Source organism: Narcine bancroftii, chromosome 3 (genome assembly GCF_036971445.1).
Source record: "Narcine bancroftii isolate sNarBan1 chromosome 3, sNarBan1.hap1, whole genome shotgun sequence".
NCBI classification, from domain to species: domain Eukaryota; kingdom Metazoa; phylum Chordata; class Chondrichthyes; order Torpediniformes; family Narcinidae; genus Narcine; species Narcine bancroftii.
The window spans coordinates 321,307,545-321,327,693 of NC_091471.1; the positions used below are offsets into that span (position 1 = coordinate 321,307,545).

At 41.3% G+C, this 20,149-nt stretch overlaps 1 protein-coding gene across 11 annotated transcripts in view; it reads right to left on the minus strand.

Annotated features, from left to right (window-relative positions):
- Nucleotides 1-20,149, minus strand: part of LOC138759087 (sodium/myo-inositol cotransporter 2-like) — a 251,059-nt gene that overhangs the window by 206,967 nt on the left and 23,943 nt on the right. For 10 of the 11 annotated variants that reach the window (XR_011354632.1, XM_069928981.1, XM_069928982.1 and 7 more), the window contains exons 3-5: nt 18,449-18,520; nt 18,262-18,366; nt 10,976-11,035 (exon numbers count right to left, since the gene is read on the minus strand). Coding sequence is in view for 10 of the 11 variants with exons in the window: in XM_069928981.1 (XP_069785082.1) it covers nt 10,976-11,035; nt 18,262-18,366; nt 18,449-18,520 (237 nt within the window). In the remaining variant the exon portion in view is untranslated. The remainder of the gene's footprint in view (nt 1-10,975; nt 11,036-18,261; nt 18,367-18,448; nt 18,521-20,149) is intronic. The other variant, XM_069928979.1, reaches the window with a different exon arrangement.

Below are 20,149 nucleotides of genomic sequence, written 5' to 3' on the forward strand. Positions count from 1 at the left end.
AGGACATCTACAAAGGAAAATACAACAAGCGGAATATAAAAGTAGGGTGATTTCGGATCATTCTTTGTTATACTTTACATATATAACCTCTGAGAAAGTTCGTGGCTTATCTTTGGAATTTAATATAATGCTGTTAGAAAATGCAGAATTTATTGATTTTTTGAAAGAACAAATTAATTTCTTTCTGAAAGAAAATTCTAATTCTGTTCAAAGTAAATTTGTAGTATGGGATGCTATGAAAGCTTATTTGAGAGGACAAATAATTAGTTATAGTTCTAAAAAGTTTCCTGAGTAAATATAGATGCACAAACCCCATCTCTTCTGGCTCTTCTAGCTGAACACTCTGATCTTCAAAAGGAATAACTTCATCCCTTACTTTTGCTCTTAATATGCCCATAGAAGGGCTTTTCTTTACTTTGTCTACCAAAGCAACACCATGTCTTCATTTATCCCTTCTAAAATCCCTTTTAAATTTTTTCCTGCATTCTTATACTCCTCAAGAACCTAATTTTCTCTTTGCTGCCTATTCATGCTATACACCTCTCTTATTCTTAACCAGATCCCAAAGATCCCTTGAAAACCAAGGTTCCCTATGCCTGCAAATCTTGCCTTTAATCCTGACAGAAATATACAAAATTTCATCTTTGAAGGCACTCCATTTACTGAGTACATCCTTCCCAGCAGTCAACCTAGACCAATCCACACTTTCTAGATCCTTTCTCAATTCCCTAAATTTGGCCTTTTTTTCAATTTAGAAAACCAGACCAGACCAGAACTAGCTTTATCAATAATTAACTTGAAACTAATGGCATTATAATCACCGGACCTAAAATGTTCCCCTACACATAGTTTTGTCACCTGCCCTCTCTTGTTCCCTAAAAGGAGATCTAGTATTACACTCTCTTGAGTTGCTACCTAGATATATTGATTTAGAAAGTTTCCTGAAAACATTTGACAAACTTGAAATCATCCAGCCTTTATACAGCAGCTATCACCTTAGGGTGGAATGGTTGGCATGCAATTAGGGCAACACCTTTACAGTACCAATGATCGGGACCAGACCTGGGTTTGAATCCTACGCTGTCTGTAAGTAGTTTGTAAGTCTCCGCATATTTGCATTGGTTTTCTCTGGAGGCTCTGGTTTCCTCCCACCCTTCAAAAATATACCAGGGTATAGGTTAATGGGAATAAAATGGGCAGCATGGACTCAAAGGACCAAATTAGCCTGTTACTGTGCTGGATGTCTAATTTAAATTTAATTTAAAATTTAAATTTAAAAATTAAAAAATTAATTTAATTTTAATCACAATTAATGTCTAAAATTCAAGTTAATTATCATCTGATTGTACAGGTGCAACCCTACGAGCATTCTCTGGTCTTCTGTGCAAAAACATGCAGACATAACACACATACTGTGAAGTTCTCCCATTTTTCAATACATTTTATTGTGTGGGACTAACCTGTTAAGAGAACATACCCTGCCTGCAGGGTATGAAGTGACTGTGAAACTAGCAGCAAGCTTTAAAGACATCGAGTTCCTAAATGGATACATTTGAAGAGAAGCAAGGCAGTATCTCTAAAATGTAATGCAGAGACCATGTGACGAACAGATTAAGGCTGAATACACAGTTTTGCTCAGGGGCCATTTTGAGGAAGCAGCACAAGGGTCAACAGCTCTTTGACCTCTTTTGTAGGAATGAGAAACCCACTTGACCTTATTGTGTGGTTATAGACAGAATTGTCAGATTTCCTCCTTTTGCTTACAGAGGAATGAGGGATCACTGATTCATGTGAAGGGTTTTAAAGTTGCAGAAGTAAAACTGCATTCTACTGTACCATGAAAAGGGTTCTAATTGCTGAAGAAGGCACCCATCTAAAAAGGGCATTTTCTGAAGCACCTCAACCAGGGTTTCATCAGTAATCAGCATTCTCTTTCACCCACTTCTGGAACTGTTAACTTCATCTTATGACCTACGTTCATCATTCATCAAGGCCTGTGTGCCTCAACCATTTAAAGCCTGCATGTCTCACCCAACTTAAAGCCTGCATGCTCACCATTCATCTAAGACCTGTGTGCCTCAGCCATCTAAAGCTTGTGTGTTGCCTCAGTCTTAATCTCATGTCATCATTGAACTTCTGATCTTTAAACTTGGAATTGCATTTCATTGAGCCATAGTGGCTTATAGGATATTCCACACACACCAACAAAAGCAGGTTGAGCAAGAATTAGAAAAACTTAGATTGGAGATTGCGAAAGTGAAACTTAGTTGCAGAAAAGAAAAGGAGATTTGAAAAGGATGAAGCCAAGATACAAAAGTGGTTTGCGCTAGAATTAATAAAACTTCGGTTTGAAGGTGAGGAAGACAAGAGACAAAGACTGTCTGAGTTAGAAAAACTTCAATTAGAGAACCTTACAGATTCGAGGAAGGATTAAGCCTTGGCAGAAATCTACTAAAGTGACGGATGAGCATGTGGTAACCCATAAGGTTAACTCATGCCAAGTGGAGCCTTCCAGAAGGTTGAATTTGTGCCAAGTAAAACCTTTCTAAGGGACAATATGGAATGTCCACATAAGTCAGAAAACATATTGGGGTGAAGATGAAATAAAGCAAGAAAAGGAAAAACCTTTGGATCCCCTGTGCTACTATTGCAGGTGGCTGGTCATGTGATAGTGAATTGTCCCATGTTAAGGAGAAAGAGAGAAAAGGAGACGGTGCCAGTTGCCCATATTCAAAAAGTTGAAAAACCTGGAAACCAAGAAAGTTCCAGACCTGCTGATAATATTAAGGAGTCTGAGTCTTTTGTGTCAGAGGGTTTGGCTTCATAGGAGAAAGTGTCACCACAAGTAACAGTCCAGTCAGTTATTAAGGGAACCAAGACAGATTCAAATACATATCTGGCCTGTACAGATGGTTTGGGATAGAGCTCTGGTGGAAACTCAAGAGTAAGGACTTGGCATTGTGCTGTAAAGAGTTTGTGGTGGGGAAAGACAGAGATCCTGATTGTGATGAGGTGAGAGAGGAGTCTCTCTCTGAGGAGGAAATAAAGGAAGTGACACTTGGAGATATTAAAGATTGTACCAATAACTCTTGGAAAGCTACGCACTTTGTGTGCTGTGCCTAAAGGGATTCAATCCGATAAGGGAAGCAATTCCATATCAGGATTGTTTCATTAGTTAGTTTGTAGATTTGGAGCTAATCAGATCACATCACTCGAATATTCTCCAGAGGCTCAAGGTCCTTGGAGGGGTTCCATTCGACTCTCAGACCCAGGATGAAGACCTGTAATGGAGGATTTAGACCAGCTTATGCAAGAAGGGAGGCAGTTGCATCAGAAGACATAATCTAAATTCCACCATGGGGCCCAGGGATGCAGTTGAATAGGAAGACATAATCTAATTTTCACCATGAGGCCCAGGATGCATATTTAGTAGACACACCTAAATTCCACCATGGGGCCAAGGATGCAGTTGAATCAGAAGACATTATCCAACTTCCACCATGAAGCCCAGAGATGCAGTTTTCTTTTGTTGGTCGCAGACTGTCAGGAGACCTTGAAGATAATTAAATTATTTGTTCAAAGAGATAAGATCTGAAGTAAACAACTTTTGGGTAATATAAGCCATGGTCCCACTGCTGAAGTTTGAGACTCTCCAAGAGGTAGCAACATCTCTCAGCAAGAAGAAAAATTTCAAGAGCCCAGCTAGCGTCCCGGTCGAGGGAGGTGGAGAAGCTGCTACCGGCACCCTGACAACATACTACAAGTGTGCAGTCGTTGCCTCGCTTCGGCAGTTGGGACCAGTCCAGGCGTTCATAAGTATAATTGGGAAGGGCTTGCATATTGTAGTGTGAATTCAGCTTTAGATTTAGTAATAAAGACTTGTATAAACTGAACTGCTCTCGGTGTGTGTGTGTCTATTTTCTTTCGGTAGCTCGAACACTGTGACCAATCTAAAACGAACAAAGTGAGAGGTACAAGTTTACCCAAGACAATTGGCGCAGCGAGCAGGGTTGGTCTCAAGATGTTGCGCTGAAAGAAAGAGGTGAGCCCTGAGCAGTTCTTGATTCCGGGATGGACTTCCAAAGACGATGGGTTTGGCATGTTGGCCAATACCCTGTCTTTGTTGGGACCACCCATTAGTTGGGATGAGAAGTTAGACCCATCAAGTGCACCTCTGGGAGAGCGGGTTGCCACTCTCCTTCGAGAAAGTAAATTTCCTGTTAAAAAGGGGACGCTGATGGACGGTTTTTGGCTGCTGGCCACAGCAGAATCAGTTCAAAGAGAAGTAGAATCTCAGCACAAGAGAGAGCAATTAGAAGAGGAGCTAGAAGCCATGCGAAAACGCTGTTCCATGATGAGCGAGATTGTTTGCACCATCAGGACCGAGCCAAGGAATGGGAGGATAAGCATGTCCAAACGATCTACCGTAATATTAAACTCCGGCAGCAGCTCTATGCAGATAAGGAAAGGCATGGAGTAGAACCCGATTCATATCGTATTCATGCCATGATAAGGAATGGCGACGATCCTGATGTAATTGATGATTGGGACGGGAATATCTGGAATGATGACAATGGTAATAATGCAGATACTCCTCAGCATGTGCCTAACATACTACACTCTCCACCCGCTGTTCACGCCCACCCTGTAAGGCAGCGGATTTTCCAAACAGACGGAGAGGGAGAGGGGCGGAATGTAATTGACGAGATTGAAGAGGTAGATGATCCCCTGATCTCAAGCGATCTAGGGGAAAGTATCCAAACCCCTGATTATGCTCAATGGCCCACCCCCTCTACGGGAAGGCCTAGGCCTCATCCCGTCCACTGGGCAAAGGACCCTGTGGGCCAAAGTGGGGGCAGGGGTCAAGATCAGTTAATGATACATGACTTCTCTATAAAAGAGCTGGCTGCCATTGGAGATCGATACAGGCAAAAGGCGGGAGAAACTCTGGTGGCCTGACTCCTGCGTATCTGGGAACAAGGGGTGGGGGGGGGTAATGTATATTTAACCCCTGAGGAATTGTTGGGATTAGGAATGTTGACTACTGATATCCGGATCACTGCTGAGCTGCGGCGTAGAGGGAGAGAGGTGGATTACTTACTTACTACTCCAGGGGATGCCCTGCTACGAGTATACCCATTATCAGTAGATTGGGATTTACATTTGCAGAACAATTGGGGCACCCCAGACGAGAGTATAGCAGTAATACGTCAACAAGCCCTGGCCTCTGCCTTGTATGCAGGCGTTTGAGGCTGTGGGTACATGGGGGGGCGCCCTGATGAAGAGATATTCATGGCCGGAATGCATACCAGATTGGTTCGTTCCGCCCAACCCAATGTACGGGGACTGGTTCTGTCCCTAACTAGTCTGCTAATTGGGTACCCTGTGTCTGAGGTGGCACATGCCTTATCTGGGTTTCGAGAATTAGAGTTGGGAGGTAAAATGCACTCACGTACAGCCCAGGTTAAATCAGACAAGCAGATGAAAAGAGAGGGGCTACTGCTAATAACGGACCGACAAGAAAGGACCTTTTTCTAACCTTGTTAAAGTTAGGCGTACCTAAAAGTGATATTGATGGGAAACCTACTACGGTCCTTTAAGCCCTTTATGAGAGGAAGGCAGGGGAACACCATCCCCAGATGTTGAGTCTTCCTGGCCAAACTGTGCCTTTTGCTCCCACTGTTGCTCCTATTGTGCCAGTTTCTCCTGCTCCAGTTACCCATGATGAGATGCAACAAATGGTTAACAAGGCTCTTATGGATAATAGTAGCATGTGGTCCTGGAAGCTCCCGAACCCTACTGAGGCATGAGGGTGCGGGCGGGATTCCTGTGTCTACTCCATTGAGATACGGCGGATACACGGGGACCCACGGCCCTACATACCGTTTACAATCCATTGGGGTGTGGGTAATGACCACCAATATTTGGCCTTGGTCGATACCGGTGCGGAGCACTCGGTGATTCCGGGTAACCCTGACCTCTGGACTGGACCAACATTTCAAATAAAGGGGTTGGGAGGAGCAATCACCATGGCGAAGGAAATAAAAGTCCTTGCCATGGTGGGTGATAGACTTTCCCCTGTATGGTTACATTACAGCATCTTGTCACAGATTATGTCATATTTTATATTATGTACAGATATGTTTTTGGGAGATAAATTGTGGTTTTTTTTAGTGTAGGTCATAAACAAAAGACAAACACTGCACAATACAGATCTCATTTAAAATGCCAGAGCTTGGCTTAAGATAGACAGTCCAGACTCTGAGAGCCTTTACAAAAACTTTGAAGAATGCCTATAGAGACTTCACAAGTAGGTGTCAATTGAACATGCTGTGGAGTAACGGATTCTTGTTTTGGAAAGCAACAGATGTGTTCAGTGCCACAGTTTGTCTGAGTGCATTTTCCTGTTCTAAGAGGGTCATGAGGTTTTCTCTGAGAGAGACAGAGACAGAGATTTCAGTTCGACAGTTCAGCAGCAGTAGTTTGGACGGGAACATGACAAGCTGGCAAGCTTGTGGAAAAACCCTATTTTGGAAGATGGGCTGTGAGTTCTGACTTCAGCCTATTCAAAGCCTTTGTGGTCCATACAAGAAGAGATGCTAGCTAAGTGGTGTTTTGCCTGAGATAAGGGAAACAGAAAATAAATGATCTCTGTCATAACCTGAAAGAAAGAGGTTATCATCTGGAAAACCCTGATGGGGCAAGTTTCTTCGGCAAGACACTGAAGTGGCTGATCGGAAGGAATTAGTTTGTGTCCAACGAGTAACAAATCTCTCTCTGAAAACCAACAAGAACCTTCCTTGTACATGGGGGGAGCCCTGATGAAGAGATAGATTGTAAAGGTAACCATTTACCTTTCAAGCACCAAAGCCTGGTGAAGATTCATAAATGTTAAATTCTGTGCACAGTATAAGAATTGCCTGATACCAGTGAACTTGGAGGACTGAGAACTGAGATTGGACAGTGAATCAAATAACTTTTCTGAACTTATACACACATTATATACAGGTGCGCTTAGAATTAGAAGGGGATTAAGTTAGGTTAAGTTAAAAGTAAAAAGTTAAAGTTAAAGTACATTTAAACATCCTGTTTAGATGTTTAAAGAAAGTTAAAAGTAACTTTTGTTTAAGTAACCATTTATCTTGGTGAATTTCTATTGCTTCTGGGTTTTGGGGTCCTCTGGGCCTGCCACATTCTACAATTCCAGCTTTCATGTTGCTCACTCAGTTACAACACTCATGTAATTGCAAGTTTTGATTGGAGAGAGTGAACAATTTATGATCAAATCGAACTAAAATATATAAAAGGATGTACTGTAAATGAGATTTACAAAAACAGTGTTTAACAAAATATCAGGCTGCTTCATTGAATATATTTAGGGTGATTGGTCTTGTTTGATTGAACCAATTCAAGTGATTTAAATGTCATTCATTTTCATACATATATTTAGACATACAGGCTCTTCTAGCCCACAAACCCATGCCACCAAATACCACAATTCTCTCTGCCATGAGATTCCTAAATGAACTGTAGACACCAGCTTCTTTTGTTTTTTTTCTTTCTCTTGCACTATTTTTATTTACTTTGGGGTTATGAAACTGTGGACATAACAAGTCAATTAGGTACAATTAAAAAAGTGGTTTCAAACTTTTTTTCCCATCCACATACCACCTTAAGCAATCCAGAGAGCACCTATAGCAAAGGGAATACTTAAAGTGGTATGTGAGTGGAAATAAAAAGGTTAAAAACCACTGAAGTAGAGGAACATGGAACCTCCAGGGCAACTGAGATTGGTGTAGAAAAGCATGATGTTCAACATGGACAAGATTGTTTTTGTTGCACTATTTTTGCACTAACTATGGTGCCATTGGGCCACTCAATTCATGATGGTTGTCAGCCTCTGGGGATTTCAAATGAGTATGAAATTGATCAATGGTTAGAACATAGAACATTAGAGCACAGTATAGACCCTTTGACTATAATGTTATATAAACCTACTTAACAATCTAAACCTTCTCTACCTCTCACCCATAACCCTCTACTTTTCTTGCATCCATGTACCTATCTAAGATTTTTTTTAAAATCTCCCTATTGTGCCAACCTCAATCACCACCCCGGCAATGCATTCCAGGCATTCATCACTCCCTGTGCAAAAACTTACCCTTGACATTTCCTTCAATGTGTATGTTTTGACAGGGAATTAGAGAATAGGACATAAGTACGTTAGAAATAGAAGTGAAGTCGGCTATCTGCCCCATCATTCAACAAGGCTGATCTAGGTATGGACTCAGCTCCTTTTACCTGCTTTTTCCCCATTCACCCTTAATATCCCCTACTATGCAAAAATATTTATGTCTGTATCTTAAATATATTTAATGAGGCAGTTCCACTGCTTCCTTGGGTAGAGCATTCCACAAATTCAGTACTCTCTGTGAAAAGCAGTTCTTCCTCATCTCTGATTTAAATCTACTCCCTGAATCTTGAAGCTATGTCCCCTAATTCTAGTCACCTACCAGTGGAAGCAAATTTCCTGCCTCTATCTTACCTATTCCTTTTGGAATTCTATGTTTCCATAAGATCCCCTCTCATTCTTCAAAATTCCAGAGTACAATCCCATTTTTCCTCCATTATTTCGGGTGTCAACGGCACACCTCCAACGGCACACCTTTCAAGTAAGGAGGCCAGAACATAACACAGCACTCCAGGTGCAGCCTAACCAGTACCCTATACAATTACAGCAGAATCTTCCTGCTCTTAAATTCATTCCCTCCAGCAATGAAGGGATGTTTTCTTATTATCTGTTGCACCTGTAAACCCATTTTTTGTGATTCATCCACAGGAACAACTCCCATGTGTCTGTACATAACTGCATGCTGCTATCTTTCAGCAATATAAATAATAATCTGATTTTGCGCTTTATCTTCCAAAGTAATATTCTAATGGCCAGACCCTTCCCAATCATTTAACCTATCTATATCCCTCTGCAAACTCTCTCTGTCCTCTACACAATTTGCTCTCCTGGTCAATTTAATGTTATTGGAAAATTTAGACATGCTTCACTTAGTTCTCTCCTGCAAATCATTTGGTTAAGTCAAGTTCAAGTTTATTGTCATCTGATTGCACAAGTACACCCAATGAAACAGCTTCCTCTGGTCCTTGGTGCAAAACACAAAGACACACAACCAGACATACACACATTCAGACAACAATACATATATGGTTATATGGTCATCTCCCCTAATCTTTCTTCCCCTCACCTTATACAGATGTCCTCTGGTTTTTGCTATTGTGGCTCTGGATAATGTTATGGGTTATATTATATTTTATGTTATATATAAATATGCTTTTAAAAGAGATAGATTGTGAGGGTTTAGTGTGGGTCATTTCACAAACAGATACTTACTCCACATCTCTTACAATGCAAGAACTTTGCTGAAGCTAGACATTCAGGCACTAGTGGCTTTGCAAAAGATAATGCAACTGCTTTGGAAGGAATTTGAAAGATGCATATGGAACAATGTACAGGCAAGAGGCGGATAAGATCTTTCAAACATTAGGTTTGGAGCCCGGCAAAGAGGGTTGGTTTTTGTGTGTGTGTGTGTGTGTGAGTGTGAGTGAATAGAGAGAATTCAGTTCAGCTTTCTGAGCTGTAACATGGCAAGCTGGTAGGCTTGTTGAAAACCCCATTTTGAAGATAGGTTGTGAGTTCTGAATTCAGTCTGTCGAAAATCCTTGTAGTCCTTACAAGAGGAAATGGCTGGCTAGAGTGTTTCTCATGAAATAAGGGAAACAAGAGGAACTCTGTGGTGACCTGGAAGAAGAGGCTATCATATGGAAAACCCATGATGGGGCAAGTTTCTTCGGCAAGACACTGAAGTGACTGATCGAAGGAAATCAGTTTGTGTGTGTCCAATGAGCAACAAATATCTCTCTGAAACAAACAAGAACCTTAATTTACCTTTAAGCCTGGTGAAAATTCATAAATGTTGAATTCTTTGCACAGTATAAGAATTGCCTGAACTTGGAAGCGAGAACTGAATAATTGGACTATTAAAGCAAATAACTTTCCTGAACATATACACATTACATATGCGTGCACTTAGAATTAGAAAGGGGTTAAGTTAATATTAATAGGTTAAAGTTTGATCTTGTTTTTATGTTTAAAGAAAATTAAAAGCAACCTTTGTTTAAGTAACCATTTGTCTTGGTGAATTTCTATTGCTGCTGGGCTTTGGGTCATCTGGGCTGCGCTGGCTGTCCTCCCTATCTATGCCTCTCATAATCTTGTACACCTCAAGTCACCTCTCATCCTTATTTGCTTCAAAGAGCCCTAATTCTGTTAACCTTGTTAACTCTGTTAAGATACATTGTCTAACCCAAGAAACTTCCTGTTATAGCTCCTCTGCACCCTCCCCAAAACTTGCATATCCTTCCTTTAATGAGCCAACCAGAACTGAACACAATATTCCAAGTAATGTCTCACCAGAGCTAAAAGCAGCTGATAACCAGCAAGACTGCTGATTTGTAAGTGCAATTTTAACTAAACACCTCTTACTTATTCCCATCATCATTCTCCAACAAGTAAATTAGACAGATTGTTAAGATTATATTGACTCTAATGGGCCTGATCTAGAACTCTGCATGGATGCTGATCTTCACTCAAGCATTTGTCTTAAAGGAACTATTATGTCCAAAGGGTTAAATGTATTAGGGATCGAAACAGAGAACACATCAATGGTTACCATAGGGTGATGCAGTTAGCGTAGCAGTTAGTGCAACACTGTTATGCAATGGGGTTTGAATCTGGCGCTGTCTGTAAGAAGTTTGTATGTTTCATCCCACCCTTCAAAATGTATAGGGGTTGTAGGTCAATTGGGAGCATTTGGGCAGCATGAACTCGAGGGCAGAAATGGCCTGTTAACCTGCTGTATGTCTATATATAAAATTTATACATTAACAAGAGGAAAAACCTTACTCCAGCTGCAATATATATGGGGAGAAAGAGCCAGGCGAGTATCATCAAGGTGTACATTCCCTGGAGGACAAATGAGAGAAAGTTATTTCAGAGAATTTTTTTTGTTGCTGCTGTTATAATCTTAACTACTGAAAAAAAAAGCTTCCCCTACACCAGACAGAAAATTTTCATTGATAGTGGTGGACATCCTCCCCACACCAGAGACAACACTGTCCATCCAGAGACATCCCTTCCCCACAAGTTCCCACTTCATATGGGACATTCCCCTCCCCTCCACCCCCCATTTCATGCTCTTTAAGCTTTGTGGTGCCATTTTTGTTTTTGTTTTCTTCAAGAGAATAGGATTCATTTAACCACAGAAACATGATGAAATGTAGTTCCACCAAATTATTCCCTTTCACATAGTATTCTATACACAGCAGTACCAGAAAGTATCACTCAGAGAAATACATGGTTTCACACACTATTCACTTAATCTTAAACAAACTTAGAATTTATTGTAAATTATTTGTGTCATTAGAGAAATATTTCTGTTGTTAGGGAATTGGTTACACAACAGCTGGAGAATTGGGGAAATATGTAGGGATAAGCAAATCATATTGGTAGAAGGTCAAAATTATAGGACCCATGAATAGAACACACGCACATGCATGACTGATTTTATTTGAAACAAAAAAAAAGACAGACTTGAGCATTATTTTCATGATTAAGAACTAGGAAATGTAGAAACCCAAAGATATTTTTGAGGTTCATATCACTATAATGTCCAATCAGGTCCAAAAAAACACGGAATGCAAATGTGGTGATATGTTTCCTCCATTGCATATAGTTATTGTTGACTACTGTATAGCTAGCCCACCCACTGATGACTCATACCCTATGACTCCTCCCCCATAGTCCTGGGCCATAAAGGTCAAGTCACCTCTCCCTTCCCTCCATTCCTATACCTGGATCTGGGCCAGCAAGGTTCTTCTGTATATTAAAGCCTATCGTTCCCTCAGTCTAGTCTCTGTGGTTACTGGTAGTGCTTATCAGCATACATGGTAGGAGCTGGCATAATAACGATGTCTCGGAAGTGTAACCAGGAAGATGGTAGGAAAGCATCATGAAGAGAGTGATCTTAACTCTATAAGTTTCAGTGTACTCGTGGAAAAGGATAAGGATGATCCAGAAACAAAGGTGCTAAAGAAACATCGTCAAGAGCTTGAATGGCAATACAGCAAACCAAAGTCGTCCCTTTTTATTTACATCAGTGGTAGAAGGATTAGTAATGACAATCAATGAAATGTGGGTGTTCAGAAATGTGTACCCCTGAAAACTATGTTGGAAGAAATTGTATCCAACTAAATTGAACTGAATTGTTTATTGTCACATGCACCAAGATATAGTGAAAAACTTGGTTCTGCATGCTATCCAGATATCTCAAGCCATACTTGAATACAGCAGATAGTGCAACAATAAAAGTGCAGAGTATGCTGTTACAAGGACAAAGTAAGTAGACAAAGTATAGTTAAACAGTGCAGGAGAATTATCTTTTACCAATGAGAGGTCCATTCAAGAGTCTGATAACAGCAGGAAACAAACAAATCTGGAAGTCTATGTTTTCATGCTAATGAATCTTCTATTCAATGGGAATTAGAGAGAAGAGAGTGTGAGCAGTGTAGGATGGTTTTTTCTAAATATTTTGATAGTTGAAGTGAAATTCTAGCAGGGCATATAGAGTAAATAGCAGAGCCCTTAGAAGTGTTGGTGTACACAAGAACCTTGGCGTGTAAGCCCTTAGCTCACTGAAAATGGTGATGCAGGTAATGAAGAATGCATTTGGTATGCTTCCCTTAACAGGCTGCGATTTTGAGTTGGGATATTATGTTTCAGCTTTTCATGGTCAGATGGATAGAGTATTGGTCATAGTCTGATCACAACTCTGCAGCAAGGATGAGTTAGCAATTGATTAGATTTCAGATTTATTTTCAGAGTACATACATAATATCACATATTATGTGATATTCTTATTTCTGTGGGCGAGGCAGAATTACTACTTATTGGTAGTGTAAAAAGACTGTACATAGCTTATGCATGTAAACAAATAAAGAACTGTAAACAGATAACAAATGGACTATGCCACACAGTGAGAATTAAAAAAAAACCAATAAAGCGCACGTCTCTGATTGAGTTTGTTGTTGAGGAGTCTGATGGTGGAGGGGCAATATTTATTCCTGAACCTGGTGGTGCGAGTCTTGTGGCATCTATACATCTTTCCTGATGGCAACAGTGAGAAAAGAGCATGTGCTGGGTGGTGTGGATCCTTGATGATTGCTACTGCCCTTTGATGGCAGCGTAGCCTGCAGAGGTACTCAATAGTGGGTAGGGTTTTCCTGTGATGTCCTGAGCTGTGCCCACTCATTTTGGAGGGTTTTATGCTCAGGGGTATTAGTGACCCCATACCAGACTGTGATGCAGCCTGTCAGCACACTTTCCACCAAACATCTATGGAAATTTGCTAGGGTTTCTAGTGTCATACCAAATATCCGCAAACTCGTGAGGAAGTAGAGGTGACGACGTGCTTTCTTCACGATGCCTTTAGTATGTGGGGTCCAGGAAAGATCCTTTGAGATGGTGACTTCCAAGAACTTGGATTTGCTCACTCTCTCCACCGCACTCTCTCCACCAATGATCACTGGATTGTACACCTCTGGCTTTCCCATCCTGAAGTCAACAATCAGCTCCTGTTTTGCTGACATTAAATATAAGGTTGTTATTGGTGCACATTCAGTCAAGTTTTCAATCTTTCTCCTGTATGCTGACTCCATAGAACACTACAGCAAAGATACAGGCCCCTTTGGCACTATTAGTCTGTGCCAAAATAAAATTGTGCCCAGTTCCACTGGCTTGCACCCAGTCCACAGCTGTCCATACCTCTTCCATCCAAGTTCTTCTTAAGTGTTAAAATTAAGCCTGCGTTCACCATCTCAGCTGGCACTCTCATCTCTCTCTGTGTGAAGAAGTTTCTCGTTCTGTTCCCCTAAATTTTTCTCCTTTCACTTTTAACCCATGTCCTCTGATTTGTATCTTACCTATCTTCAGTGGAAAAAGCCTATCTACATTTATTCTGTTCAACCCCCGCATAATTTTAAATACCTCGATCAAATCTCCCTTCATTCTTCTACTCTCCAGGGAATAAAGCCCTAACCTATTTAATCTTTCCCTCTAACAATAGATGAACTAGAATCTATGCATGTCACCACTCAGACAGGAGTTGATATGCTTCAATACCAACTTTTCAAAACACCATACTGTTGATGTAAGTGCTACTGGTCTATAGTCATTAAGGCAGGTTACTTCACTCTTCTTGAGCACCCTGGCTAGATGCTTTTCTCAGATTCACTCTCCTGAAGGCACCTCGTACATCATCCTCAGATACGGACAGAATGAGATAATCGGGGACGTGGAGGTGTGGTTCTTCCCTGCTACTCTCATCAAATCGGGCGCAGAAGGCATTGAGTTCCTCTTGGAGAGCTTTACCATCTGCAATTTTACCAGATTTGGTTTTGGCATTTAGGCTCTATCACAGCTGTTAGGTATCTCTTGTTTCCATTTTCATCTGGAATCTCTACTACACACTTTATAACAAAATCCTCCAAGAAAATGAATCCAAGAAAAGCATCCGGCCTGGATGGAATGCTGGGCCAAGTATTAAAGATTTTTGCTGACCAAGTTACCAAGGTATTCACGGATATCTTCAATATCTCACCCCAGCAGGGCATGGTACCCACCTGTTTCCATATCAGTGCCCAAGAAGAGTGTAGCAACCTGCCTTAATGACTATCGACCAGTAGCACTTACTTCAACAGAGATGAAGTATATCAGCTCCTGTCTGAGTAGTGACATGGATCTATTCCATTTTGACCATTGTAGAAAACAGGTCTACAGCAGCTCTACACAAAGCCCTGGAATACCTAGACAGCAAAGATGCACACATCAGGATGTTTTTATTGACTACAGTTTGGCATTTAACATCATCCTCCCCTCAAAACTGATCAGCAAACTCCAAGACCTGTGAGTTAACACCACACAGCACCTAATAGCCTGAATACGCTTGAGACTGTCTGATCTCGGAAGCTGATCAGGACTGGTCAGTACTTGGAGGGGAGTTCCCCTAGGAACGCCAAGTGCTGTAGGTTTCTGTGAGGGGTACTGGACAAAGTGGTGACTCTCAGTGTGCCTTTCAGTAGACAAAAGGTAAAGAATTTTATGTGTATTACATTCTAAATGTAGTATTACGTGACAATAATGGAACCTTTATTTTACTATGTAATTGGTTCATGGATTTCCTCAGCACCAGACCAAAATCACTGAAGATTGGTAAGAACTTCTACTCCACAATCTCCAGCAGTTCTGGAGCACCATAAGGCTGTGTTCCTAGCCCCCTGCTTGACTCACTTTACACCAACCACTGTGTAGTTCGGTACAACAATAACAACATTCACAAATTTACTGATGATACCACGGTAGAAGGTTGTAAGCAGGAAGGGGATGAATCAACCTACAGGAGGGTGATTGAAAATGTGGCTGAATGGTGCACCAACAACAACCTTGCACTCAATGTAACCAAAATTAAGAAGCTGATTGTTGACCTCTGGAAAGAAAAGCCAGGGGTGTATAATCCAGTGATTATTGAAGGAATCAGAGGTGGAGAGGGTGAGCAAATTTAAGTTCTTGGGAATCACTATCTCAGATGATCTTTCCTCGACCCAATACACCAATGGCATTGTGAAGAGAGCACGTCAGCACATTTACTTCCTCAGAAGTTTGGTATGACACCAGAAAATATGACACTGGCAAATTTCTATAGAGGTGTGGTGGAAAGTGTGCTGACCAATTGCATCACGCTCTGGTGTGGGCACACCAATACCCCTGAGCATAAAGCCCTCAAAATGGTATTGGACACAGCCCAGAACATCTCCACTATTGAGTACATCTGCAGGGTACACTGCCATCGAAGAGCTGCAACAATTATCAAAGACTTCACTGCTGCAATCAGAAAAGAGGTATAGATTCCACAAGACTTGCACCATCAGGTTCAGGAACAGTTGCTACTCCTCCACCATCAGACTCTTCAATGACACACTCAATCACACTCATTTAAGGATTCTTACCTGTGTCTTTTATTGATTTTCCTTTGTTCTCTCTGGATAACACAGTCAGTTTGTTTACATTCATTATCTGTTTACCATTCTTTATTTGTTTACATTTTCACTGTGTACAGTTTATTTTTTGCACTACCAATTAGTGTTAATTCTGCTGTGCCCGCAGGAAAATGAAATCTCAGGGCTTTATGTGATGTCATGTATATACTCTGACGATAAATCTGAAATCTGAACCTGAAATCTGATTCACCAGGATGTTGGCTGGAAAGGAGAGCTGTAGCTAAAAGGAAAGACAGGAGAAGCCGGTTTATTCTCCCTGGAGCATAGAGGTTGAAGGCTGTGATCTACAGAGATTTATAGATAGGATGGATGGTCAGTGCCTTTTAAAATGATAGAGAAAATGAAAAGGAGATTTGAGAGGTAAATTTTCTGGTTATCTGGAATGAGTTGGTGGTGATGGATACAATTACACTATTTAAAAGGCATTTGGACAGGAACTCAGATAGGTAAGACGTAGAAGAACGTGGAACCTCCATGGCAAATGAGATTAGTGTAGATGTTCTGCATGGACAAGATTGCTTGAATTGTCCCTTTCTGTGCTGTACAATTCCGTGATTCTCTGAAGTGGGAGATTGCTCATTTTAATATCTAGAGACAAGACCGAGCAGATGTTGTTTGGGAGCAGCCAGTTGCAGGTAGGTCAACATTCAACATGTGAGAGTTCAAGGAAAACTTTTTCCCAAAAACATTAAAGTTGACAGCAATTCCAAGGAATCCTGGACTTTAAGGAATAATGAGTTTTGGATTAAAAAATTGAAGCACATGGCAGGGAAAGAGAACTGAAACCAGTATGAAAAATGTAATGGGGGCACTTTAGAAAGAAATTAGGAAGGCAAAGATGATATATCACTGGGAGTTAAACCTAAGGAATTTTATTATATATTAAGTGCAAGAGGATAACCAGGGAAAAATTAGAGCCTTAAGGAGCAATCTTTGTGTGGAGCCAGAGGATGTCAGTGAGGTCTTAAATTACTCTTTCATTTGTATTTACTTTGGAAAAGGATATTGTAGTTGAAGCATTTAGAATGAATAATAAAATTTGAGAACATATTGTAATTGAAAGGAGTGGGAATGAGTCACAGCAGGCCTAAAAGTGTGTAATTCCCCAAGACCTGACATGTTTCCTGCTCATGGGGTAGGGGTAGGGTGGCGGGGCGGGGCAAGGCAGGTGATTGTTAAGGCCCTGGCAAAGATTTTAAATCTTCACTGATCACATGATCAAATGACTGGAGAAGGGACCAGGGATCAAATGACTGGAGAAGGGACCAGGGATCAAATGACTGGAGAAGGGACCAGGGATCAAATGACTGGAGAAGGGACCAGGGATCAAATGACTGGAGAACAGCAAATGCAGTCCCATTATTCAAGAAGGGCAACAGAGACAAACCAGAATAATTATAGGCTATGGACTCTTAACATCAGTGATTGGGAAGTTAATGATTTAAATTCAGGAAGAGTCCTGATGTAGGGTCTCCACCTAAAACATCTTTTTCCCTCCAGAGATGCAGTTTGTTTTTTTTTTGCTCCAGATTCTAGCACTTGAAATCTCTTCTATCTCCTTTAACTAAAGATAGTATGGCTATGTCTGGGGGATATCTTGTCTGACTAATTTGAATTAAATTTTTGAAGATGTAGCAAAATGTATTGATAATGACAAATGAGGTTGATGTCATTTAAATGGATGTTTATGAAGCTGTTGACAAAGAACCATAAGGGAAACCATGGGATTCAAGGCAATTTGACAAATTGGATCTAGAATCCAATAGAATGAGAAAAGAGGGATATTTTGGAGGTTTTGTTTGTGATCAGTATTTTACCACAAGGTTCAATGTTAGGAATCTTCCTATTCATTTTATATATATTAATAACTTGTATGAGACACAATTAGTCAGTCTGCACAGGACTCATCAGGTGGTACAATTGATTGTGATTTGTATGAGCAGATACAATTTAATCTTGATAAGTGGGAGGTGATACACTTTGGGAGGACAAATAAGAGTAGAGCACACATTATTAATGCACATCTGCTCCAAAGGTTGAATACTATGGCTTGATTTTTTTGATGAGGAAATAACTTACGCTCCACTCGTACACACTGACAGCAATTCCAGATGAGGCGCCACTCCCAGCCAAACCAATGAAATGGCCACTTCCAATATTGCTGGAAAACAGTGATGCTCCAATCTAAAATAACAGGGAAGAAACTAGGATCAGAAAGTGTCAAATCTTGGATTTGATAAAGAATGTCATTAGCTAAAATACTCACTGGGCACCAAGTCATATTCCTGCCAGCCAAGAAGTAACCTTTGACAGTACTCCTCTTTGTGGTGTACATGGCCTAGCAGAAAAATAATCAGAAAAAAATGTATTGGTAATTTTGATCACCTAATCACCCACAATAAGGATAGCAAAACGTTTGAAAGAGTGCAGAGATTTACAAGGATATTGCCAGGACTTATAGAACTGAGTTACAGAGAAAGGTTCAACAGGTTAGGACATTTCCTGGAGTGGAGAAGAATGAGGGGAGATTTTATAGAGGTATATATAGATAGAGTAAATGCACGCAGACTTTTCCCACTGAGGATAGACAAGATAAAAACTAGAGACTTGGGTTAAGGGTGAAAGGGGAAGTTTAAAGGGAACATTAGGGGGAACTTCATGCAGAGAATAGTGGGAGTGTGGAATGAGCTGCCAGCTGAATTGGTAAATGTTAACTCAATTTTGACATTTAAGAAAAATTTGCATAGGTATATGATTGGAAGGACTATGGAGGGTTATGGTCCAAGTGCAGGTCAGTGAGACTGGGCAGAATAATAGCACAGACCAGAAGGGCCAAAGGTATCTTTCTGTGCTATAATGTTCTATGGTTCTATTACTATCAGAGAAATGTCGCAGATATGTAGCTAAAGACAATTTGCTGGAGGAACTCAGCGGTTGAGCAGCATCAATGGGAGAAAAAGAATAGTTGACATTTCAGGCCGAAACTCTTTATCAAGACTGAGGAAATGTATACTGCATAGATATTCCACATAGGATTGGTAAACCAGGTGGAGGTGAGACATGTCAGAGGCAGAGGATTGACAGACAAAAGGAAAATACATGGGTCAGGTTAAGCCTGTGGTATTACAACCACCAGCCTACTGCAGGGTGCGATCTCTGTACCTGCAGGAAGACCACCTAAGGGCTGAGTCCACCTGGCCGGCTGCCAATCAGCTGACAGAAAGGTCAGACTCGGGGTTGGAGGAGGCAGTGAGTCAGTGCCTGGTGTCGGGTGAGAGGAGGATGAGCCAAGAGGCAGCATCAGAGGGTGAGTGGAATAAATAGCTGGACTTACCGGGGCTTGGGCTCAGAAAGGTCAGACTTGGGGTCGGAGGAGACAGTGAGTCAGTGCCTGGTGTCGGGTGAGAGGAGGAGGAGCCAAGAGGCAGCATCAGAGGGTGAGTGGAATAAATAGCTGGACTTACCGGGGCTTGGGCTCAGAAAGGTCAGACTTGGGGTCGGAGGAGACAGTGAGTCAGTGCCTGGTGTCAGGTGAGAGGAGGAGGAGCCAAGAGGCAGCATCAGAGGGTGAGTGGAATAAATAGCTGGACTTACTAATTTGGCTAGTCCAATCTATATGTAAATTTGAGCTGGGAGTCGAAGGAGGAGAAGCTCGGAGAGAGTGACGTGGAGGTAAGCAGTTAAATACAAGGGCTTACTGGGGCTTGGGCCTACTCAAATCGGGCTGGGAGTCTGAGGAGGCAGCAGCTGGAGTTTGAGCTGTGAGTCAGAGGAGTAGGAGCTTGGAGAGAGTGACTGGGTTAATTGGTCAAAGGTTAATTGGTCAAGGGGCCAGTAAAAGAAGTAAAAGGGGAGGGAGCGGCCAGCGAGGAGCGGCACACTGAGTGAGTGGGGCACTGAAGGAGTGGGACTTCCAGCCTTTGGCTCAACAGGCTTAGGCAAAAGCAGGTGAGGAGAAAGGTAAGTG